A 25,764-nucleotide genomic window follows, 5' to 3' on the forward strand; every position below is an offset into this window, starting at 1 on the left:
AATCCTTCCTTAAATATATTTTCTCCCCTTTTGATCTTTACACCCATTATTTTAAACATTCTTTGGAAGTTGTCTTTCCCAGAATATAAAAACCTTTCATGTTCCATCTTGTCTTTGCTTTTGGGTCAATAAAGATATAATATCCCCACTACTTGTTTAGGTATAAATTCCTGCAAGATGCAAACATTTTCCTTGCCACCTTCTAATTCCCCTTTGAAATTCAAACACCCTTTCAACTTATCTGCAAATGCTAACTCGTCTATTTCTATTTCAAAATGCCTGCGTCTACACCTAACCCCTTTGATGATTTAAACCTTGCAATCTGACTGTCTTCAGTTTAATTAAATTAGTCACACATACACAGCCGCAATAAGCCTACTTCAGCATCCCACAGTAATATTAGAAAAAAATTATATTTCATTTACAAGCTATACAGAAAGCTCACAACAGTTCAAGAATCCTTCTGGTTGACTTTAGCTATTAATTCTGTAGTTACTAAACCATTAGATTATGTCTTGTAAAGAAATATAATCCTGCAAGTTTTCCAGTAGGACACCTTGGTATTCATGTACCACTAATTTAGTGTGTGTTTTTCCTTCTTCCCTGTTCATTTCTTTGAGTCCTAGTTATAGGCATGTGATATTAAGTATAAAATGGCAACCTTTGCTTCAGCATACCACAGTGTTTAACAAACCAGTATAACAAACAATCATTAACTGCCCTGAATTTCTTTTATTTTGTTTCTTTCAATGCGTATGTATAATGTGTTATCTATTTTACTGGGCATTATTTTGATACTCCAGGCTGACTATCCTGCCTACAAGTTTACTTCATCTCTCACAGGCCTTCACACTTCAACTTCGAACCCTTTCATCTTTACAACCAGGGCATGTCTCCTAATCTTAGCAAGACTTGCTTAATCTAACATAATCTGTCATTCATTTCTGCATTTTGGCTTGTAGCTGCAGACCCAAAAGAGTTGATTGTTTCTATCTCCTACTGTTCCAATCATCTTGATTACAAACCAGACTATCTCTTCCCAGATCCCTCACCACTCAAATCACCCTACCTTAGGGGAGGCTATGGTGTGATTTGGCAACAAGGGCCACACACACTACTACAGGGATTTGAGCAGAGAAGTTGAAAGCAAGCATAGTCAGGGCAGGGAGGCTTCAGTAAGAAGGAAGGTGTCTCGACCCATGAGTCAATTATGTCAAAACCAGAAACAGTGCTACCCCCTACAATTAAGGTCACAGATGGCAAGGGCCTTGTTCACAAGTGAATGAACCTTCTGAGAGGGAATATTGAGGGATGAAGATGATCAGCCAGCAGAGTCCAAAGGGTCACTGTTAGGTGGCTTAGCAGGATTTGAAGAATGTTGATGAAATTAAGCCCCCAGTGGTGAGATGTGGGTAAGTTGATGAGACGTGTGATATATATCATTGGTTTTGCTTCTGCTTCAGACCGCTTTTGCTTTTACCACTAAGCCAAATTTCTTCCAAAACTGTCCCCTAAACCAGCTTCTTTCTCTTTCCTACCTCTCCTTATGCCCTCTACAAGCCCAAAGCCACTTCATGCTCTCTTGATCCATAACCACTTGCTGACATCTCTTCCTGTCATCGAGGATAGCAAACATTTTTAAATGGCTCTCTCTCTCCTCTCCCCCCCCCCCGAAACGTCTCAACTCCACATAAATCCATTGAGCCCTCTGGTCTTGCAAATCACTGACCCATCTTGTATATTGGATACTGGGGGAGATGGTCTCTCAGGGTAATGCAGCAAGAGCCAAATCCATGGCACCACAAGTAGCTCAGCCACACAGAGTGTGGGGGAATAATAGTGATAAGGGATTCTATCGTAAGGGGAACAGATGGATGTTTCTGCGGCCGCAGGCGTGACACCAGGATGGTATGTTGCCTCCTTGGTGCCAGGGTCAAGGATGTCACTGAGCGGCTGCAGGACATTCTGAAGGGGGAGGGGAACCACCAGAAGTTGTGGTCCATATTAGTACCAACGACATAGGTGAAAAGAGGGGTGAGGTCCTGAAAGCCAGAATATAGGGAGCTAGGAAATAAATTAAAAAGCAGAACTTCAAAGGTAGTAATCTCAAGATTACTCCAAGTGCCACGTGCTAGCAAGATCAAGAATAGTATAGACCAGATGAATGCGTGGCTGGAGAGATGGGGCAGAATTTTACATTTGACGTATGGGCACATGCCCAACACGCCCGAGCGTAATATGACGCGCGATGATGTTGGGTATGCATCTTGACATCATTGCGCACCCGCACGATATTTCATTCGGTGGGCACGCGCCAGAGTCAGCTGCGCGCCCGCCAATAATTGAAAGGCTTATTAAGGCCATTAACAAGCTAATTAAAATCAAATTTAAGCTGCCCATCCAACCTTACAGTTGGTGGGCAGGTGAAAAGGCCAAGCGGCCTTTACATTTTTTAGGAAACCTCATCCACAAATAAAGCACTAAAGCAAATAAACATTAACTAAAAACTTCATTTTTGAATTAAAAACATGTGACAGAGAAGGCAGCTCCGTGCCTCAGCAAGATCGAAGTGCTCTTTTGCGCGAACTGCGCACCAGGCCCGTTCTCTCTCTCTCTCTCTCTTCCCCCCCCCCCCCCCCCCCCCCCGCCAGCACAAGTAGTGCTGAGCGCTGCCGCTCATAATCCATGCAGGGCGGGCCTTAATTGGCCCGCCTGGAGCAGAGCCGATCGCGGACGGCAGACAGCTTCCCGATCAAGCCTGCCTGGTGAGGGAAAAAATTCTGGCCATGGTGTAGGAGGCAGGAGTTTAGATTCCTGAGGCATTGAGACCAATTCTGGGTAAGATGGGAGCTGGACGGGTTGCACCCCAGCAGGGCCGGGGCCAATATCTTCACTGGGGTATTTGCTAGTACTTTTGGGAGGGTTAAACTAGATTGGCAGGGGTTTGTGAACCTGAGCGGTGAGACCCAAGAAAGGGAAACAAAGATAGGAATGAAAGACAGAAAAGTAGAAAGCAAAAGTGGAACAGAGGAAACGGGGCCTAGCAGCAAATAGGGCCATAGTACAAAAAAAGATGTGTAAAAATTTTAAAAAGACAAGTCTAAAGGCACTGTGCCTGAATGCGCAGGGCAGTTGCAATCATATAGACGAATTAATAGTGCAAACAGATGTAAACGGGTATGATATGATTGTGATTACAGAGACATGACTGCAGGGTGACCAAGACTGGGAACTAAATATCCAAGGGTACTCTGTACTTCGGACGGACAGGCAAAAAGGAAAAGGAGGTGGCGTGGCATTGTTAGTTAAGGATGAAATCAGTGCGATAGGGAGAGAGGATGTTGGCTCAGAAAATCTAGATGTAGAATCAGTCATGGTAGTGCAAAGTAGCAAAAAGAGGTGGAAAACATTGGTGAGAGTTTCTATAGGCCTCCAAACAGTAGTGATAAGATAGGGGGTGGCATTAAGCAGGAAATGAGAGATGCATGTAATAAGAGTGCTGTAGTAATCATAGATGACTTTATATATAGACAGAGCAAACCAAATTAGCAATAATACTGTAGCGGATGAATTCCTGGAGTGTGTGCGAGATGGTTTTTTAGACCAGTATGTCAAGGAACCGACTAGGAACAGGCTATCCTAGATTTGGTATTGTGCAATGAGGAGGGGTTAATTAATAATCTTGCTGTGCAAGGTCCTTTAGGGAACAGGAGCATAGCATGATAGAATTGTTCATTAGGATGGAAAGTGAAGTAATCCAATCTGAAACTAGGGACCTAAATCTAAACAAAGGAAACTACGAAGATATGAGGCATGGGCTGGCTAAGATAGATTGGGGAACTTCATTAAAAGGCATGACAGTGGATAAGCAATGGATAATATTTAGGAAACAAAAGCATGCGTTGCAACATTCCTTTCTAGTGCAAAAACACAACAGGAACAGCGGCCCAACCATGGCTAACAAAAGAAATTAAGGACACTATTGGATCCAAAGAGGAGTCATATAAAGTTGCTAGAAAAAATAGCAAGCCTGAGGATTGGGAGCAGTTTAGAATTCAGCAAAGGAGGACTAAGATTGATTAAGAGGGGAAAAATAGAGTATGAGAGTAAACTTAGGAGGAACATAAAAGCAGACTGTAAAAGCTTCTATAAGTATGTAAAAGGAAAAAGATTAGTGAAAACAAATGTTAGGTCCCTTAAAGTCCAAAATGGGAGAATTTTTAATAGAGATCAAGGAAATGGCAGAACAATTAAACAACTACTTTAGTTCTGTCTTCACAGAGGAAGACACAAATGACTTCACAGAAATACTAGGGAACCAAGGTCTGGTGAGAAGGAGGAATTGAAGGAAATTAGTATTACAAAAAAAAATAGTGCTGGAGAAATTAATGGGACAGAAAGTTCATAAATCCCTGGGGCCCAATAATCTAACCTACATCCCAGAGCACTAAAGGAGGTGGCCATGGAAATAGTGGATGCATTGGTTGTCATCTTCCAAAATTCTGTCGATTCTGGAACAGTCCTGGAAGATTGGAGGGTGGCAAATGTAATCCCACTATTTAAAAAAGGAGGGAGGTAGAAAACAGCAAATTACAGACCGGTTAGCCTCACATCAGTCGTACGAAAAATGCCAGAGTCTATTGTAAAGGATGTGATAACAGGACACTTAGAAAATATCAACGGGACTAGACAAAGTCAACATGGATTTATGAAAGGGAAGTCATGTTTGACAAACCTATTGGAATTTTTTTTGAGGACGTAACTAGCAGAATAGACATGGGAGAGCCAGTGGATGTGGTGTATTTGGATTTTCGGAAAGCTTTTGATAAAGTCCCACATAAGAGGTTAGTGTGCAAAACTAAAGCTCATGGGATTGGGGGTAATATATTGGCATGGACTGTGAATTGGTTGGCAGATAGGAGACAGAGAGTAGCGTCTTTTTCGGGGTGGCAGGCGCTGACTGGTGCTTGGGCCTCAGCTATTCATAATATCTATCAATGATTTGAATGAGGGAACCAAATTTTAATATTTCCAAGTTTGTTAACACTTCATTAAAAGGCGAATATGAGCGATGAGGAGGGTGTTAAGAGGCTTCAGGGCGATTTAGACAGGTTGGTTGAGTGGGCAAATACATGGCAGATGCAGTATAACATGGATAAGTGTGAAGTTTTTCACTTTGGTAGGAGAAACCAAATGGCAGGGTATTATTTAAATGGTGATAGATTGGGAAATATTGATGTACAAGGGAACCTGAGTGAACACCAATCACTGAAAACAAGTGTGCAGGTGTAGCAAGCAGTGAAGAAGGCAAATGGTACGCTGGCTTTCATTGCAAGAGGACTTGAGTACAAGAGCATGGATGCCTTACTGCCGCTGTACAGGGCCTTGGTGAGACCACACCTGGAGTATTGTGTGCGGTTTTGGTATCCTTTCCTAAGAAACGATATACTTGCCGTCGAGGGAGTTCACCAGATTGATTCCTGGGGTGGCAGGGTTGCCCAATGAGAGATTTGGTCAATTAGGCCTGTATTCACTGGAGTTCAGAAGAATGAGAAGGGATCTCATTGAAACGTATAAAATTCTGACAGGGATGGACAGACTGGATGCAGGGATGATGTTCCCTCTGGCTGGGGTGTTTAGAACAAGGGGCCACAGTCTCAGGATACAGGGTAGACCATTTGGGACTGAAATGAGGAGAAACTTCTTCACTCGAAGGGTGGTAAACCTATGGAATTCTCTACCATAGAAGGCTGTGGAGGCCAAGTCACTGAATATATTTAAGAAGGAAATAGTTAGATTTCCGGACTCTAAAGGCGTCAAGGAGTATGGGGAGAGCGCGGGATACAGGATCAGCCATGATCATAATGAATGGCGGAGCAAGCTGGAAGGGCCGAATGACCTACTCCTCCTACTTTCTATGTTTCTATCACCCTTTCTTTCCTGAAATCCTTAGAACATGCTGTCTCCTCCCAAATTCTTACCCATTTTTCCCTCAACTTCATGTCAGACTCTTTCCAGTAAAGTTTTCTGAAATGGCCCTAATCAAAGTTACACTATCCACTATGACAATCCATATCCCTTCGTAGTTTCTGCAGTCTTGCATGTAGCTGGCCATCCTCCTCCAATGCCTCCTTATGCACCTCAGTAGAACTGATCTCATTGGTTCCACTCTTACCTATCTAATCGTAGCTAGACAATCTCCAGCAATGGCTTCTCTGCTCCCATACCATTAACCTCCAGATTCTCCCTCTTCTACATGTTACCTCTTGGCAGCATCATTCGAAGGTATGGGATCAGATCCCACATGTATGCTGACCACCCTCCGCTCTATTTCCCCTGCACTGTCCCTATGTTATCAGACTGCTCACCTGACATTCAGTCCTGGGTGAGCTATAATTTCTTCCAGTTAAACAAAACCCCTTGGGGCCCATGGCAAACTGCATAGCCCTGCCTGCCTCAGCCTTTCTACTATTGAAACTTTCATCCATGCTTCAGTCACCAGCACACTTCATCTACTTCAGTACTTACCAGCAATCTATCCTACACCACCCATAAAGTTCAGCTCAACCAAAACTCTTCTGTCCCATTCTATACTGCCCCACTCACCTAACACCCTTGTGTTTGCTGACCTCCATTAGTCCCCAGTCCCCCGAAGTCTCGATTTAAAAATTCTCAATATTGAGCTTAAATGCCTTGATGGGCTTGCCCATTCCTACCTCTGTAATTGTCTCTAGGCCTACCAGGGTGATTTAATTAAGGTGTTCAATGTGATAAAGGGGATTTGATAGGGTCGGTACAGACATACTATTTTCTTAGCTAAGGGAATTCAGAACAAGAGGGTATATATCTTGAAGTTGCTAGGTCCAATTTGTAGTAAAATTGGAAAACTTTCTTTTTTCCAAACAAAGGGTAAGGGGATCTAAAACCCTTAAAAAAACTGAATGGCCTAATCCTGTTTCTATGTTCCTACAGCCCTCCAAAGTGTGTGTTTCTCCAACTCTGATCTCTTGAGCATCCCTTCCTCCTTTCAATCCACCATCGGTGACTAGGCCCAACCCAGCATTTGGAATTCTCTTCTTTAAGACTCTCTTTAACACTCATCTCTTCCTCTTAATGTCTTTTTTTTGGGCTTGATAAATTGTCTGATTATGCTTTTTCCATGTCAAAGGTTCTAATAAATGCAAGTTATTGATCATTGTCTTTTTATTTCTGGATTTTTGAAGCCAAAGTTAATTGACAAATGCATATCATCATCACTGAGGCCAAAGAAGACCTACAATCAATGCTGATAGCTAAACATAGCTTGGGTGGCTATTGGCCCTGACAAAGGAGAGGAAAATAGACCTAGGTTCCTGCTATAAATGGCTATCTGTTGTCCTGGAAATTTAAAGACGGGTTCTTGTTTAGCTATGATGCCTTTGTAATGGAATAACATTTGAAACTGCAGACTGAAAATTCAAGAATGGGTACCTAATGGTTCCTGTCAATTGTGAACCTACCTCCCTCTACTCCCACTATGAGACTAGGAGTGAGAAGTGAAAGAAAGGAGGGAGTGATGGAAAAGCTTTCAACTCTGATTGTTGTTAGGTTAATATGGGAAGAATATAGCCTATATCTATTTATTAAATAGTTGGTATGCATATCTATAATGGTAGTATTGTTTGATAGGAAACTAGGGAAAATTACAAAGTTCATTGAAGAGAAGAAGGAAACATTTTCACAGTTTGATTTACAAGATGTCAAAGTCCGAGAAAAGCTGAAACATTCAAAGAGTAAAGAGAAGAAACTGCAGAAGCAACTACAAAAAGATATGGAGAAGGTAAAGCTTTGTTCATTTGAACATATAAATTAAGCTGGGGTGCACAGGTTGTTTGATATCAGTTACAAGGAAAGTATTCATTTCCATGTGACACATAACTGACTTCATCAATTTAGTAATTAAAGTGAAATGTTCGAGCTCACTTGGCATATCTGTCTAATCTTTTTCCTATGGGAAAATGCCAGATTTGCATCAGAAGTTTGATGCATAAGTGTGTAACTCTACTTCTGTTTGAAACTTTACCATGAGTTCCTTGGGCTGTTTTAGCTATTAATGTGTATAAGTACAATGGCCATGGAGGGAATCATCCAATAATTCATTTGTGGTTATTGCAGGTGTAATTTCTTTATGGCTGAAACGTTTAAATTAGATGTTAATTCTCCCCCTTTATCCATGTACCATTGATAACTTCTAAAGAGCTTTAGCCCATCTGGAAAAGCTGGTCATGCACCAGTGAATCTCCCACGGGAAGAGTTATAATCCTATTGTAAAATACCATTTTACTGTACGTAACATCCATTCATCCGGTACCAACTTGAAACACCAATAAATGTGAGGTATTATTTTTGTACAACAGTTTAGGAGGTCACCTATTACTTGGAAAATGAGATTCTTAATGGGGTAGAGCTCAAAAGGATCTGGGAATACAAATCATTCAAAAGTAGCGACACAGGTCCATAACAAAAGCAAATCAGGCAGTAGGATTTATTTCAGAGGAATAGAATTGAAAAGCTGTGGTAAATTTGTATTGAACCTCAGTTTGGACCACACTTGGGACCACTATTATGAAACAGATATAAAGGCATTGGAGATGGTGCAAAAAAGAATACAAGGATGGCACCTGAACTGAGGTTTTACCTCTAAGGAAAGGATGAACTGCCTGGATCTCTTTTCACTTGAAAACAGAAGGCTGAGGGCTCACCTAATGATAGTCTTAATAGTTATGAATGGTTTTAATAGGGTAGACTCGGAGGGAGTGTCTGGGAAGAGCAAATAAGATGGACACCAAAAAAATTAAATAGGGAATTCAGAACACAACACAAGACGGTGGTGAAAATGTGGAACTCTCTACTAGAGATCCTAGTTGAGGCACATTATATCGACTGGGTAAACCAAATTAGCAATAAAACTGTAGCAGATGAATTCCTGGAGTGTGTATGAGATGGTTTTTTAGACTAGTATGTCAAGGAACTGACTAGGAACAGGCTATCCTAGGTTTGATATTGTGCAATGAGAAGGGGTTAATTAATAATCTCGCTGTGCAGGGTTCTTTAGGGAACAGGAGCATAGCATGATAGAATTGTTTATTAGGATGGAAAGTGAAGTAATCCAATCTGAAACTAGGGTCCTAAATCTAAACAAAGGAAACTACGAAGATATGAGGCATGGGCTGGCTAAGATAGATTGGGGAACTTCATTAAAAGGCATGACAGTGGATAAGCAATGGATAATATTTAGGAAACAAAAGCATGCGTTGCAACATTCCTTTCTAGTGCAAAAACACAACAGGAACAGCGGCCCAACCATGGCTAACAAAAGAAATTAAGGATACTATTGGATCCAAAGAGGAGTCATATAAAGTTGCTAGAAAAAATAGCAAGCCTGAGGATTGGGAGCAGTTTAGAATTCAGCAAAGGAGGACTAAGATTGATTAAGAGGGGAAAAATAGAGTATGAGAGTAAACTTAGGAGGAACATAAAAGCAGACTGTAAAAGCTTCTATAAGTATGTAAAAGGAAAAAGATTAGTGAAAATAAATGTTAGGTCCCTTAAAGTCCAAAATGGGAGAATTTTTAATAGAGATCAAGGAAATGGCAGAGCAATTAAACAACTACTTTAGTTCTGTCTTCACAGAGGAAGACACAAATGACTTCACAGAAATACTAGGGAACCAAGGTCTGGTGAGAAGGAGGAATTGAAGGAAATTAGTATTACAAAAAAAATAGTGCTGGAGAAATTAATGGGACAGAAAGTTCATAAATCCCTGGGGCCCAATAACCTAACCTACATCCCAGAGCACTAAAGGAGGTGGCCATGGAAATAGTGGATGCATTGGTTGTCATCTTCCAAAATTCTGTCGATTCTGGAACAGTCCTGGAAGATTGGAGGGTGGCAAATGTAATCCCACTATTTAAAAAAGGAGGGAGGTAGAAAACAGCAAATTACAGACCGGTTAGCCTCACATCAGTCGTACGAAAAATGCTAGAGTCTATTGTAAAGGATGTGATAACAGGACACTTAGAAAATATCAACGGGACTAGACAAAGTCAACATGGATTTATGAAAGGGAAATCATGTTTGACAAACCTATTGGAATTTTTTTTTGAGGACGTAACTAACAGAATAGACATGGGAGAGCCAGAGAATGTGGTGTATTTGGATTTTCAGAAAGCCAAGTCCCACAGAAGAGGTTAGTGTACAAAATTAAAGCACATGGGTTTGGGGGTAATATATTAGCACGGATTGAGAATTGGTTGGCAGGCAGGAGACAGAGAGTAGAAATAAACAGGTATTTTTTGGAGTTAAAGGCGGTGACTAGTGGAATACCGCAGGGATCAGTGCTTGGGCCCCAGCTATTCACTATATATATCAATAATTTGGATGAGGGAACCAAATGTAATATTGCCAAGTTTGCTGATCACATGAAACTTGGTGGTAATGTGAGCGATGAGGATGGTTTTCAGAGGCTTCAAGTCAATTTAGACAGGCTGTGTGAAGGGCAAATACTTGGCAGATGTAGTATAACGTGGATCAATGTGAAGCTATCCACTTCGGTAAGAAAAACATAATGGCAGAGTATTACTTAAATGGTAGATTGGGAAACGTTGATGTATAAAGGGACCTGGGTGTCCTGGTACACCAGTCACTGAAAGCAAGCAGTTAGGAAATGGTATGTTGGCCTTCATTGCAAGAGAATTTGAGTACAGGAGCAAGGATGTCTTGCTGCAGCTGTACAGGGCCTTGGTGAGTCCATACCTGGAGTATTGTGTGCAGTTTTGGTCTCCTTACCCAAGAAAGGATATACTTGCCTCAGAGGGAGTGCAATGAAGGTTCACGAAACTGAGTCCGGGGATGCAAGATTGTCATATGAGGAGAGATTGGACCAACTAGGCCTGTATTCACAGGAGTTCAGAAGAATGAGAGGGATAGACAAACTAGATTCAGGGATAATGTTTCCTCTGGCTGTGGTGTTTAGAACAAGGAGTCACGGTCTCAGGATACGTAGTAGACCATTTAGGATTTGGATTAGGAGAAACTTCTTCACTCGGAGGGTGGTGAACCTATGGAATTCTCTACCACAGAAGGCTGTGGAGGCCAAAGTCATTGAATATATTTAAGAAGGAAATAGATTTCTGGACTCTAAAGGCATCAATGGGGTATGGGGAGAGAGCTGGAGTATGGCATTGAGATAGAGAATCAGTCATGATCACATTGAATGGCAGAGCAGGCTCGAAGTGCTGAATAACCTACTCCTACATCTCCTATTTTCTATGTTCCATATGAGGGAGAACGAAATAGAGGGCTATGCAATAAGTGTTAGGTGAGGAATGATGAGAGGACGTTTGAATGGAGCATGAAAACGAGCATGGACTGTTTCCATGTTGTATACTTAATGTAATCAGTTTCTGAACAGAAAGCTTTTTGTTCAAGTATATCAGGGCAACTAGTCTCCTGAACTTGAATAGTGAAGCAAATGCAAGAGAATTAATGCTGCTATTTCACCCATTGGAGCGACGTAGTATCCCCAATTTTTTTGATTCAGAAAAGGAATCCGTTCTTTCACAGGTCCCTGTTTTCTTCAAATATTCATCTTCCATCTCTTCAAACTTCCCTTTTGAAATGCCTGGCAAATGCAGTTATGTTTTGAACTTTAACATGTTAATGCCCAAATTATCATTTAGAATTCTGTATATAATCATACAACTTTTTATACTTATTGTAGCACTTTACAATCAAGGCTATGATGCATAACTTGTGGTTGTGCATATTTATAGTATAAACTATTGTTTTTCCACCTGGTTTGAATTTGTTTTTAGCTAGAGGAGTTGAAAAATGTACCTGGTGATAGTGAGAAGACCATCAAAGAAGCAACAGCTAAAAAAGAACAGCTTGAACAGAATAAAGTGAAGGAGGAAGATAAGTTAAAGAAAGTGATGGACAGTCTCAAACAGGAAACAAAGGGATTGCAAGAAGACAAAGAGGTTTGGTATAATTTTAGCTACTTTACATTAGGGGATGGAAGTGCAAATAAGATATCGTATTTTAAGTTTGATGGCAGAAATGTGAATTTAACTAATCATTAACAATTTTCTCCTTGTGATTACTTACTACTGTTCAAGTTATGTTAATTCAGAGATTTTGTTTTTCCAATCATTTAACCATGGCAAGGAAATACATATAGGATCCCATTAAAGTACAAGGCAGAATAGTATGCATAAGCAAAATAATGTTCAGTTAAACAAAGATATCTTTCAGCTGGAGACAAATCTGTGTGAAATTAAACTTGGAACAAATTTCAAGAAGTGAACTTGTATAGCTGGCATGCCCCCATATATTCATATTATTGTTTTCTTTGTGATGTTTTTTCTTACAGGTGAAAGAGAAGGAGCTTATGGAGTTGAGTAAAGCTGTAAATGAGACTAGATCAAAGATGGATGTGGCTCAGTCAGAATTAGATATCTACCTCAGTCGCCACAAATCTGCTTTGGGCCAACTCAACCAGGCTAAAGAAGCCCTGGCTACTAATATTAGTACACTTAAAGAAAGGAAAGCAACAATTAAAGAACTGGAAAGCAAAATACCACAGAGTGAGCAAGAACTGCAAAAGGTGAGATTAGTGAGCTTGTGTGCATTTTGATTGAACGTATTTTTTTAGCAAATATTAGATACCTTGCATTATGTTACAATTAATGGAATGGACTGAAGTTTGCATAGATAAAGTACACAATCCAGTTAACGGAAGCACCTAACATACGAGTTTGCAAATGATTGCAGTTGCATTTTTAGGGGACACTATAGGGGTCTTTAATTACTTTGTTTCATACACTCACAGGAGAAACAAGTTTCCAAACTGAGCCACATGTAATCCCTGATCATTGTAATTTAACTCCAAATGCAGACAACTTTATTCCTATTTACACTTAGTTACTAGTTTGTTTTCATTTTGTGGGCCTGGTTGATCGGAAAGTACTGTTTATGGCACTTATGCTTTTTATTGAATGAAGTCTAAATTACAATATACTCCACCTGTAGATATTCTATTAATACTTTCTTGAGCTCTATCGAAATATCTAATGTGTTCCAATGTCTTAAAATCTGTAATAACCAATATAAAATTCAGTGAAACTATTCCAGTTTATAATTTTTAATGGTATTGTAAAATGTTAGATTATGAATAATTTTATTCCTACATGTGACCACTTGTTTATATATGTCAGTAATTCCTGTTTAATAGTATGGTAAATATAAATGTAGTTTTCTTTTGCATGGTTCCATGGTTGGCACAGTGAGAGGAATTTCATTGGGTCTGTCAGTTCAACTGCCTGAACGGAATTGAAAATGTAACGAAGAAAATATGAATTACTTTGTATCCTTTCTAGGATGAAAAGGAACTTGAAAAAATAACCCAATCTGAAGCTCTGATCCGGGACAGCGTTTATCAACTGCGACATAAATTTGAAGAAGCAAAGAGCTCCCTAACAGTAAATCGCAGCCGGGGTAGAGTTTTGGAGGCAGTAATGCAGCAGAAGAACACTGGTAAAATCCCTGGAATCTATGGAAGATTGGTAAGGAGTTTGGTTTCTTCTGCAAGTGTATACTTTAAACAATCTTTTTCTTTTGGGATTAACTTGTTTTTTTTGTGATACGGAATGTTTGTGTTCTTTTAGGGTGACTTGGGTGCTATTGATGAAAAGTACGATGTTGCTATCTCCTCCAGTTGTAGTGCCCTGGATAACATTGTTGTAGACACAATCGATACTGCTCAAGAGTGTGTTAAATTCCTGAAGAAACAAAATATTGGAGTAGCAACTTTTATTTGTTTAGATAAGGTACGCTGAGTCATATCTAAATTACAATCCTGAATTTATATTGGTTGTTTTAACAATCACTTTGCAATTATTGTATTATGATGACTTTTTTCAAACTTTCAGATGAAAGTTTGGGAGCGAAGCATTGGCAAGATCCAAACTCCAGAAAACATTCCCCGCCTATTTGATATGGTCAAAATAAAGAATGAGGCTATACGTCCAGCATTTTACTTTGCACTTCGTAATACACTTGTTGCTAAGGATCTAGAACAGGCAACACGTGTGGCATTCCAGAAGGACAAGCGCTGGAGAGTGGTAACAATGCAGGGGCAGATAATAGAGCAGTCAGGTATGGCAAGTGTTGGAGTTGCAAAGTGTAGTGTAATTTGTTCATGTCATTCAATCAAAGGTTGAACAAACTAATGAATTAGGTCTACATTTTCTGATCTACACCTTGCAACTTAACCATTTAAATTGTCCTTTTGTCCAATCTATTAATTTAAGCAAGGAATTGGTGATTATTTATAGTACTTTATCTGAAATGTAAATGTTTATTCAAAAGTCTAAAGGGCCGTTAGTATAACTAAGTTTTTTGAAATTTTAGTGTTGTCCAAGATCACCTGTTTAGCCATCTGCTGCATTTTAGGTGATAAAATATTTACAAAGACAATTACAGATAATTGCCATCAGTGAGGAAAGTTTCCATGTTGACCTGCAGTCAGAAATTTGCAAACTTGGATAATTTGCATAATTCCTTAGCCGACATAAGTAATTAACCCCAGGCTGTTTAATTTGTTTATGTAGTTCAGAGTTTGACCTGTTTGAGAAAGCCTAGCTTTAACCCAGCTGTGCCTTAGCATATAACACAATTTTATTCTGCTGTAAGATAAATCTGCCATAGACATAGATTATTACTAATATTAAATTTTTGTGTCATGTATTGGCAATGGAAATACTAGCATATGTGGGCTGGATTAATATAGAAAGATGCACATATGTTCTTAGCCCAGGAAATAACTACACAAATGCTCAGTTAAACCAAGCAAGTTCAGGGAACCAAATGGTAACCTAGTTCTGGAGAATGCCGTATGTTGCTAAAGGACTTTTACAGATAAAGGGATTGGAGATTCCCTCAGCCCCATTCTAAATTAGACACTGCACCAAGCACGGCCTCAACTAGGAGACCCATTGACGTTATTTGGGGAATCTGTTGGTGCATGTCTGGCCTCCATGTCTAATCAACTATTTTGTGGTGATAAGTGTAAGTCATAGGTCAGCAACAGACCAAAGGAATATTGTGGAGCCAAGAAGCACTACATCTCCAGGCTCCACACCAACAATTGAAAAAAAATTAAAACAACTGTCCTTATGGCAGTGGCCTGCTTCACTCAGGGCTCCCCAGTTTCCTTGAGGGGTGCTAAAACAGGCATTGGGCCAATCAGTAGCATTTACTTATTTAATACGCATGTTTTGGGTGATCGCTTGGATGTTGGAGAAATGGATCCTTCCTTGCTTGACCCCATTTGTGATGGGGAAGAAGATGGAAGTGTCCCAACCTTTCATTTGACCGATCATCACATCATGGAATTATTTGACCATTTCAAATAATTGGCCTGGACACCCAAACTTGGAGATGGTTTTTCCAGAGACCTTTTCTATTGACTGTTGACCTGACAAAGGCATTTAACAGACAGTGGAGCTATATATTTTGCTCTCAACATTTTACGTCATAGGTCTTATCAGTTGTGTCTCTTCCCTTTCTAACCCTCATTGACTGGGTAAGATTTTTTGTTAAATGATGCTGTTTAAACATCACTCTGCAAGGATCTTTCCAGCAATGAAAAGCAAAGAGATTCCCTGCTGATCATCACCTACTTCCCTAGCCCTGAAGAGGTGGACAATGAAAGCATCTTTGACCTCTTGGGGATCTTTTCTGAGTGTCACATAGATTGAAATAGCTATTTGAGGTACTTGGCTAAATAGTCACTCCTGGGAAAGCAGCAGATTGGCCCTCGCAGTCTCGAATATGGTAGGTTCTTTACAATTTGTTTGTGGCACAATTGAGGCAGCTGATCTCATTGCTGGGAGTTGATTTCTTATTTAGAAGGTATTGGATATGGTTAGCCCATCTTCAAGATCTAAATTTTGTCTGCAAAGTGTGATTCCATGAGTATTCATAGCCACTCAAATGTTGGTCATATACTGTTTTAATCATATTATAGAAGTTTATGTCATTGTTTGGCATAGGACTACAACATTTATTCACATGAAGAAATAAATGCTGGCCTTTTTTGCCAATTGGTTAAAAAGGCAAGAGAATGAAATAATGGATAATACTATTATGGGATCAGTGGCTGCACATGTATTAACCCATAATTTTGAAGGGCAGAGGTTAGATCAGAAAAGCCAATATCCTGCTTACAACTAAAATGCACTCCCCAAGCTTCTGAGACGGCAGACCTGAGAATACATGGAGATTTCAAACACAACAGGCAATTCTCCTGACAGGATTAATTTGTTATGAATTAGATATTTATTTGTTGTTAGAAATTTTATTTTAATGCTGTATATTAAGGCTACATTGAAGCAAGATAACAGCCAAGGTCATTTGGGAAAACATTTTGAGGAATTTCATTTAATTTCCTTCAAATAGCTAATTTATTTGTTCCTGTTTACTGATCCTTCCTTGGTAATTTTAATTATGTGTTGCCTCTTTATTGGCAGTTTTTTTAATTGCTCAATGATGCAATAAAAAAGTAATGGGTGGGAAATGTTGTTTTTGTATAAATATTCAGCCGGGCAAGTTCTCACATCCACTTGTGAAAAACACTTCATGTTATCAGATGAGGTCATAGGAGCAGAAGTAGACCATTTGGCCTTGAGTCTGTTCTGTCAATCAATAAAATTCATGGTTGATCTGATTGTGGCCTTAACTCCATTTTCCTGCCTGCCCCCCATAACCCTTGATGCCCTTGTGGATTAAAAATCTAACTTGAATATATTCAATGACCGAGCCTCCATTGATCTATGAAGCAGAGAATTCCAAAGACTAACAACCCTCCAAGAGAAGAAATCCCTCCTCATCTCCATGTTAAATGGGAGACCCCACATTCTGAAATTGTGCCCCTGGTTGTAGATTCCCCCAAGCAGGAAAACAGTCTCTCAGCATCTAACCTGTCAAAGTCCCTCAGAATCTTATTTTTTAATAAGATCATCTTTCCTCTAAAGTCCAATGAATATAAGCCCAACCTGCTCAACCTTTCCTCATAATGCAACCATTTCATCTCTGGAATCAACATAGTGAACCTTCTCTGAATACACCCAATGTAAGTATATTCCTCCTTAAATAAGGAGACCCAAAATTACACTCAGTACTCTAGGTGCAGCCTCATCAATGCTCTGTACAGTTGTAACTAGAGTTCCTTACTTTTATACTCCATCTCTATTGCAATAAAGGCTAACATTCCATTTACCTTCCTAATTATATGCTGTACCTGTATGCTAATGTTTTGTGCTTCAAGTACGAGGACACCTAGGTCCCTCTGTGCTGCACCATTCTGCAGCCTCTTTCTGTTTAAATAATCTGTTTCTCCCGCCAAAGTGGACAACCTCACATTTTCCTTCATTATATGCCATCTGCCAAGTTTTTGCTCACTCGCTTAACCTATCTGTATCCCTTTGCAGACTCTGTTCTCTTCAAAACTTGCTTCTCTACCTATCTTAATATTGTCAACAAATTTGGATAAGATATACTCAGTCCCTTCATCCGTCAATATAGAATGTAAATAGTTGAGGCCCCAGCAGTGATCCCTGTGGCACAGCACTAGTTACAGCTTGCCACCCTGAAAATGACACATTTATCCCAACTCATTTGCCTGCTAGTTAGCCAATCTTCTATCTGTGCTAATATATTAGCCCCAAGGCCATGAGCTCTTTTATGTGGTACCATATCAAATGCCTTTTTAGATTTCCAAAAGCACTACCGTCTGCTGGTTCCCCTTTATCCGCCCTGCTTATTACATTCTCAGAAATAAATCTGTTAAACAGAATTTCCTTTTCAGAAAACCATGTTGATTCTGCCAGATTGTATTTTGATTTTCTAAATGACCTGCCACTACCTCCTTAATAATCTGTTCCAGCATCTCTCAAATGACAGATGTTATACTAGCTGGCCTATACTTTCTGCTTTGTCTCTCTCCTTTCTTGACTGGAGCTGTTTTCCAATCTGCTGGGACTTTTCCAGAATCTAAGGACTTATGGAAGATTACAACCAATGCATCTTCTATCTCTGCAGACTTCCTTTATGATCCTATCGAGTCCAGGGGACATGTCAATCTTTAGTCCCATTAGTTTTCCTAGTACTTTTTCACTAGTGATAGTGATTTATTTTTAAATTCCTCCCTTCCTTATGCCTCTTGATTTTCTACTATTCTTGCGATGCTTTTTGTGTCTTCTACTGTGAAGACAGAACAAAATACTTGTTCAAAGTCTCTGCCATTTCCTTGTTTCCTATTATATATTCCCCAGTCTCACCCTCAAAGGAACCAACATCCGCTTCAGCTACTCGTTTGCTTTTAATATACTTGTGGAAGTTATTACTTTTTTTTTTGTATATTTCTTGCTAGTTTTCTCTCTTACTCTTAACTTTTAACTTCTCTTTTTTGTCATCTTTTGCCGGTTTCTAAAATTTTTCCAATTTTCTGGCCTTCCCATTAATTGGCACAGCATTTTACACCTTTTCTTAAAATTTGATACCATCCTTAGTTAGCCACAGATGGTGCATCCTCCTCATAGAGCCTCTCTTTCTCAGTGGAATATATCTTTGTTGAGAATTATGAAATATCTCCTTGCATGTCTGTAACTGCTTCTCTACTGTCCTACCTTTTTAACCTATTCCCCCAGTCCACTTTAGCCAACTCTGTCTTCATACCCTTATAATTGCCTTTATTTAAGTTTAAGACACTAGTTTCAGACCCAAATGTCTCGCCTGCAAACAATGTGAAATTCTGTTATGTTATGACCACTCTTGCCCAGAGGATCCTTTACTGTGAGATCATTAATTAATCCTGTCTCATTACACATTACCAGTTTTAAAATAGCATGCTCTTTGGTTGGCTACAGAATGAATTGTTCCTAGAAACTATCCTGAATACACTCTATGAAGTCATCTTCTTCTAGGCTACCTGTTGCAGAATGTGTGTTGAAATCAGTCCTGATGCATGTTTATATTCACCTCCATGGTTTACCTCTGTCAGGTGCTTGGTTATGTCTCTTCTGCTCTGTAGATTTCCCTGCAACTACATTGACTGTAGCAATTTTATTAAACTAGCTCAGCTATAATAGTGCGAGCAATAAGTTGTTGCCAGAACACTGAAAACAAGGAGAGCTTGTTAACTTGAAAATTATTGCATTTAATTTCAGTGCAGATCAGTTATCTTATAACACGATCTTGCTTTAGGTACCATGACTGGTGGCGGAGGAAAAATTATGAAGGGTAGAATGGGATCTTCGTTAGTTGTGGAAACTACTCCGGAAGAGGTAAGTCAGTGCCCAAAAATTCTTCAGTGCACTGAGCACAATTGTCCAATATTCCAGATTGGAGGACAGCAGGGGCAAAGAGCTCAAGCATTCCTGATGATAGCTAACAGCTATGTAGCCCATGAATACATTAATGTAACTCGGCACTTGTGTTGCTTACCAAATTCAGTAACCCATTTTCTCAGTTACAGGCCTTTGCTATTTTTTTTAAATAAAATGGAAAAATTGTCAAGAGTGAAAAACTTAGCCTTGTACTTTTTGATCAAAAATCTAGTTTAGTGGAGTTTTATGTAAGTCATTTTTCTACCTACAGTTGAATAATGCTTGAATAAGTCAGCAAGGTTTGCTACCCTATTTTCCCTCATCAGTAGCCACATTGCTGCAGGTTCACCTGGAAATTGGTGTGCTTTGGTTGCTCTATGAAGACCTAGCTGTAGTTTAAAAGTCGTTTAGGAAACCTCTGGATTCTTTATTGTAACCAGTTAAAGGCACTTAGTCCATTCGTATCATATGCCTTCATATGGTAGGTGGTTTAAATTACAGTAATGTTACAACTGAGGCAGTTGTCTTCTGAGAACGGTGAATTGGGCTTTTCAGCCCACAATCCTGCTCTTAAAGATCTGTCTCTGTACTCATAGATCTCTTTATCTGTTTTGTTGTAAATTTTACTATTTAGGCTATATTTTTGCATTGAACTCCATTTTCCACTCCTGTAAGCCACCTATACCCTCCCTATGTCCCTTCTACAGTTACAAATTGGTGGTAACAGCAAATGTTGATCTCTGCCCACCAATAATGTTTTCATGTGGGTAATGAGAATTCCAGTACTCAGCACATCACTGGTCATATCTCACTAATCCAGGAAACAAATCCCATGTATACTTGACAAAATAAAAGCTGTCTGGTTTCTATGTGCTGCTTATCCTTGCCAGAAGTGACTTACCATTAATGAAAACCAAGGTAATGATGGAAGAGAGAGTGGATTATTAAGTTCCTATTGTTGCTGAAAGACCACTTTGTTGCACATCCCTACATGGCAAAGAGTAAGTTTGCAAAAAATGTCCTTGCACTTATTGGGTCTGTACTTTTATTCTAATGTAGAGCAATCCTTTTTATACTGCTACAGTCACTACACCTGTATTCCAATCAAGTGAAATTCTACAACAGCCCATTGTGATCCATCGAGTGTAGATATAATGACATCAGAGAAGGCCAATCAGCCAAGTTCGGTAGAGATCATCTTAAAGAAGTAAGATTGCATTTAAGCACTCTTAATTGTGGCATTTTCCATGAGCTGCCACAGTTTTGCACAACCAATAATCTTTGCAAGAAAAACCATTGTAGGTTTGTGAAGGAAAGTGAGTTAAACTGATGTCCATCAAATAAATATTGTGCTGCTTTTTATGTATTTAAGTTGCTCAAACTAAAACTTTGTTCAAAAAAAATAGATGGACAAGATGGAGGCTAAATTGCAGAAGGATTTAGCAGTGGCACAAAAATATCAAGAACAGAAAGGACATTTGGAAGAAAAAGTGATTAAGGAGCGGCAGAGCATCCGGGAGATGAAAAATATGCTGGAAAAGTACACAGCAAGCATTCAGGTATGTAACTCTGAAATACTTGTATTTTGGTGGTATATTGGTGAAATATAGTCCCTTTTAAAGCGCCAGTGGCTCAGTTTCAGTACAGTAACTGTTCAGGGAATCTCATTGTCAGCGTCAGATCTGATTCCATGTTACCAGTATACGTAGCATCTATATTGTCCATACTGTATACCACCCATCCAATGAGAAATATTACATGCTGGTCTCAAAAATTTTGGTATGGAATTATGTGATTTGCCTCTTCATTTGAATGTCTGCTCTTCTCGTTGAGTTTTGATGTATCTTTATCAATCTGAGTTTTATAAGAGGTTTTTAGGCACAATAAATTTAAGCTTGGATTCCTGTTTTAACTGCAGAAAACCAGTTTCTATAATTTCTACAAAACTTGGCACTCTATTGCACAATACTGCCGAAGTCTTTGTACAAGATCAGTTTCAATGCCAACTTGCATTTATCCAATGTCTATAATTTACAAAAATGTTCCGAAGTGTTTGATATGTGATTTAAAAATAAATTCAAAATCGGATTGAGAACTCTAGTGCCTGTGCTGGCTGAGGCACATTTCACTTTGGCTTTGATATATGATGTAAATGTAATTCATGAAAGGTACCTGGGAGGAGTATATTTTAAAAAATAATTCTCTAGAACTCTTTCCTTGCAAAGCTCCCTTTGTACCATGGTGCTACTCTGCTAACTTCAGCTGCTGGCTTATCAGAAAGGATTTATAACTGCTAGGTACTGCCTTCTTGAGTTGTACTTCAGTTTGGCATCCACACAAGTTGCAGATATGGAACAGCTTTTTGACATGCCATTTGCCTGGTTAGTTGGAATGGCTTCCTGTTGTGAGGGAAATGTTTCATGGGAGATCCACCAGAAATGGTATATCTCTATGGAACTCAAACTCTTACTATGTAGAATGTCTTAATAATTTTATTACACATTGGACATGGGGAAGAAATATTTCATGATCATGCAGTAGGTTAATGAAGACATTAAATATAAAAACTGAAATCAGCAGTGCACGCTATTTTGATGACAACAGGAGGATCACCTCTATCTGATTGGCTTTGAACTGAGGCATATTATGATCTGAGACCAGGCGTCAGTGAACACAGTCAACCAATCTTCTAGAAATTTTGGGCTGAATTTCCTGTGCCCCTGGTGGGTGTGTTTCCCGCAAGCGGTGAAGGTGAGGTGGCACGTAAAATAAAATGGGCACCCATCCTGAGCTCGATATGTAATACAAAGAATGAATGGGGTGCCAAAATCAGCAGCCTGTCCGCCATGTTTAAAAATTTTTTTATTAATTTATGGGATGTGGGCATCTCTGGCTAGGCCAGCATTTATTGCCCATCCCTAATTGCCCTGGTGAGCTGCCTCCTTGAATCGCTGCAGTCCCTGTGATGTAGGTACACAGTGTTGTTAAGGAGGGAGTTCCTGGATTTTGACCCAGCGACAGTGAAGGAACTACGATATGTTTCCAAGTCAGGATTGAGTGTGTCTTGAAGGGGAACTCCCAGGTGGTGCTGTTGACATTTATTTGCTGCCCTTGTCCTTCTAGATGGTAGCGGTCATGGGTTTGGAAGGTGCTATCTGAGGAGCCTTGGTGAGTTCTTACAGTACATCTTGTAGATGATACACACTGCTGCCACTGTGCATTGGTGGTGGAGAGAGTGAATGTTTGTGGATGGGATGCCAATCAAGTGGGTTGCTTTGTCCTGGATGGTGTCAATTTTCTTGAGTGTTATTGGAACTGCATTCATCCAGGCAATTGGGGAATATTCCATCACACTCCTGACTTGTTGGTTGTGGACAGGCTTCGGGGATGTGAATCACTCGCCGCAGGATTCCTCGCCTCTGATCTGCTCTTACGGCCACAGTATTTGTGTGTCTGGCCCAATACAGCTTCTGGTCATTGGTAACCATTGTTTGATAGTGGGGGATTCCGTGATGATGATGCCACTGAATGTCAAGGGTGATGTTTAGCTTCTCTCATTTTGGAGATGGCCATTGTCCAGCACTTGCGGTATGAATGTTACTTGCCACTTGTCAACCCAAGCATGGATATTGTCCAGGTCTTGCTGTGTTTGGACATGGGCTGCTTCAGTGAATGAGGATCCACGAGTGGCGCTGAACATTGTGCAATCATCAGCGAACATCCCCACTTCTGACCTTATCTTGGAAGGACGGTCATTGATGAAGCAGCTGAAGATCGATGAGTCTAGGACACTATCCCGAGGAACTCCTGCAGTGATGTTCTGGAACCGAGATGATTGACCTCCAACAACCACAACCATCATCCTTTGTGCTAGGTATGGCTCCAACCAGTGGAGAATTTTCCCCTAATTCCTGTTGACTCCAGTTTTGCTTGGGTTCCTTGATGCCACACTCGGTCAAATGCTGCTTTGATGTATAGGGTGGTCACTCTCACCCCACAACTGGAGAGCTAAGCCCTTTTGTCCATGTTTAAACCAAGGCTGTAATGAGGTCAGGAGCTGAGTGGCCCTAGCGGAACCCAAACTGAGTGTCAGTGAGCAGGTTATTGCTAAGCAAGTGCTGCTTGAGAGCACTGTTGAGCACTGTTCTTCCATTACTTTACTGGCGATCAAGAGTAGACTGATGGTGCAGTAATTTGCCGGGTTAGATTTATTCTGCTTTTTGTTTACAGGACGTACCTGGGCAATTTTCCACATAGTCGGGTAGATGCCAGTGTTGTAGCTGTACTGGAACAGCTTAGCTGGGGCGCATTTTTGCCCTCTTGTTGGTTCCGTCACAATCTGCCGCAGATCTAGTCTAGAAGCTAAATCCTTTAGGACTCAACCAGTTCAGTCTGTACAGGTGCTACTGAGCTACTCTTGGTAAAGGACATTGAAGTCTCCCACCCAGAGTACATTCTGCACCCTTGCCACACTCAGTGCTCCCTCCAAATGGTGTTCAACATGGAGGAGTACTGATTCATCAGCTGACGGGGGTGGTAAGTGATAATCAGCAGGATGTTTCCGTGCCCATGTTTGACCTGGTGCCATGAGAATTCATGTGGTCCAGAGTCGATGTTGAGGACTCCCAGGGCAACTTCCTCCTGCCTGCATATCGCTGTGCCTCCACCGGTGCTGGCTTTGTTCTGCCAGTAGAACAGGGTTTACCGAGGGACTGTGATGGTGGTGCCTGGCACATTATCTGTTAAAGTATGATTCCGCGAGTATGACTACATCAGGCTGTTGCTTGACAAGTCTGTTAGCTCTCCTTATTTTGGCACAAGCCCCCAGATGTTAGAATGGAGGACTTTGCAGGGTCGACAGGGTTGAGTTCGCCGTTGTCACTTCCGGTGCCTAGGTTGGTGCCGAGTGGTCTGTCCGGTTTCATTCCTTTTAGACTTTCTAGTAATTTGATAGAACTGAGTGGCTTGCTAGACCAATTTGGAGGGTATTTAAGAGTCAACCACACTCAGTCACATGTAGGCCAGACCAGGTAAGGATTGCAGATTTCCTTCCCTAGGTGGCATTAGCGAACCAAGTGGATTTTTATGATGATTGATTTATGGTCATCGTTAAACTTTTAATTCCAGGTGTTTTTATTGAATTCAAATTCCACCTGTTGTGGTGGGATTCAAACTCAGGTCCCCAGCACATTACCCTGGGTCTCTGGATTATCAGCCCAGTAACAATACCATTACACCGCCACCTCTCTTTCTCCTCCCCACCCCCGCCAATAAGTACTTACAGGTCAATCTGGCTTGTATCAAGCCAATTGCCTCTGATAATATGCCACTTAAACCATAAAACAATTGGCGCAGGCAGTCGGGTGGAAGCGGGTAGCCCAATTTTTTTTTTTCTTCCCTGAGCTGGTTAAAGGGCAGGAGGAAAGGGTGGGGTGGTGTCGCACTTTGGAGACAGTCCTATGCTGATCGCGGGGCGGGCTCTCTCTTTTTCACCTCCCCGCGCCCCCACACAGTGTGGAACTATTCCTTTTCATCCTACCCACTGCCTCTCATTAACCCCCACCTTCCTCTCTGTCTTCTCTTCCCCCCACCAACCTACTGAGATTTCCTGGTCCAAGACCCCAAACTTGCCTGTTCCAGGTATCGTCTGCTGCTACAGTCCTGGCACTGGCCACTGATGGAGCTGCCAGCCAATCAGATTGGCTGGCAGTTCCAGAGGGTGGGACTTGAGGTGGAAATCCCACTTGGCCCTCATTAATCTATCCCATAGTGCTTCATGGCTGTGGGGTGGGTCGGTGTGGAGCATGTCACCTCCACGGCGACATTGTTTCCAGGTTGGGGGATATGTGGTGGTGTTCACCTGCCCCACTCCACGCCCCCATATTATCCTGGCCTCTGCCTCTCACAAGGGATTCCAGTCTTCACGTTTGAAGATCCGACCTAAGGTCTCTCCAACTCGGATGGCCCGCTTCACTGGGTTTCAGTCTCATCTCCTGAGTATGCACTGAGGTACCAACTCACAAGCACAACTTCAACTCTTCACAAGCGGAATACTCCTACTCCAAAAGGGTGCCTTCGCCCCAACAGCCCACAACACTGAGTCACCAACCTCTGCTGCCGCCTTCGATTGCCAGGGTATCTCCTAAGTTGCCTTCGCTCAAAGTATGCTGACCACAGCCCTTTTCTTGCTCATAGCCCCTTTCTCAGCCCCTCTCTTTTTAACTTAACTCCGACCTGTCCCTGTCCCCTCTCCCTTTGGGACCTCACCTGTTCCCTGTCTGGGATGTTCACCTACAATAGCGCTCTCTGGTCACATGACCTGGGTTTTTTGCACTTT

The 25,764-nt window shown here is 40.8% G+C and overlaps 1 protein-coding gene across 3 annotated transcripts in view; it reads left to right on the forward strand.

The window, feature by feature from the left end:
- The window catches only part of smc4 (structural maintenance of chromosomes 4), a 67,080-nt gene that overhangs the window by 22,724 nt on the left and 18,592 nt on the right, over positions 1-25,764 (forward strand). For all 3 annotated transcript variants that reach the window (XM_078563771.1, XM_078563770.1, XM_078563769.1), the window contains 8 exons: positions 7,669-7,819; positions 11,856-12,020; positions 12,413-12,646; positions 13,419-13,604; positions 13,707-13,868; positions 13,971-14,196; positions 19,306-19,385; positions 20,834-20,986. In XM_078563771.1, coding sequence (XP_078419897.1) covers positions 7,669-7,819; positions 11,856-12,020; positions 12,413-12,646; positions 13,419-13,604; positions 13,707-13,868; positions 13,971-14,196; positions 19,306-19,385; positions 20,834-20,986 — 1,357 coding nt within the window. The remainder of the gene's footprint in view (positions 1-7,668; positions 7,820-11,855; positions 12,021-12,412; positions 12,647-13,418; positions 13,605-13,706; positions 13,869-13,970; positions 14,197-19,305; positions 19,386-20,833; positions 20,987-25,764) is intronic.

Source organism: Cetorhinus maximus, chromosome 19 (genome assembly GCF_964194155.1).
Source record: "Cetorhinus maximus chromosome 19, sCetMax3.hap1.1, whole genome shotgun sequence".
Lineage (NCBI taxonomy): Eukaryota > Metazoa > Chordata > Chondrichthyes > Lamniformes > Cetorhinidae > Cetorhinus > Cetorhinus maximus.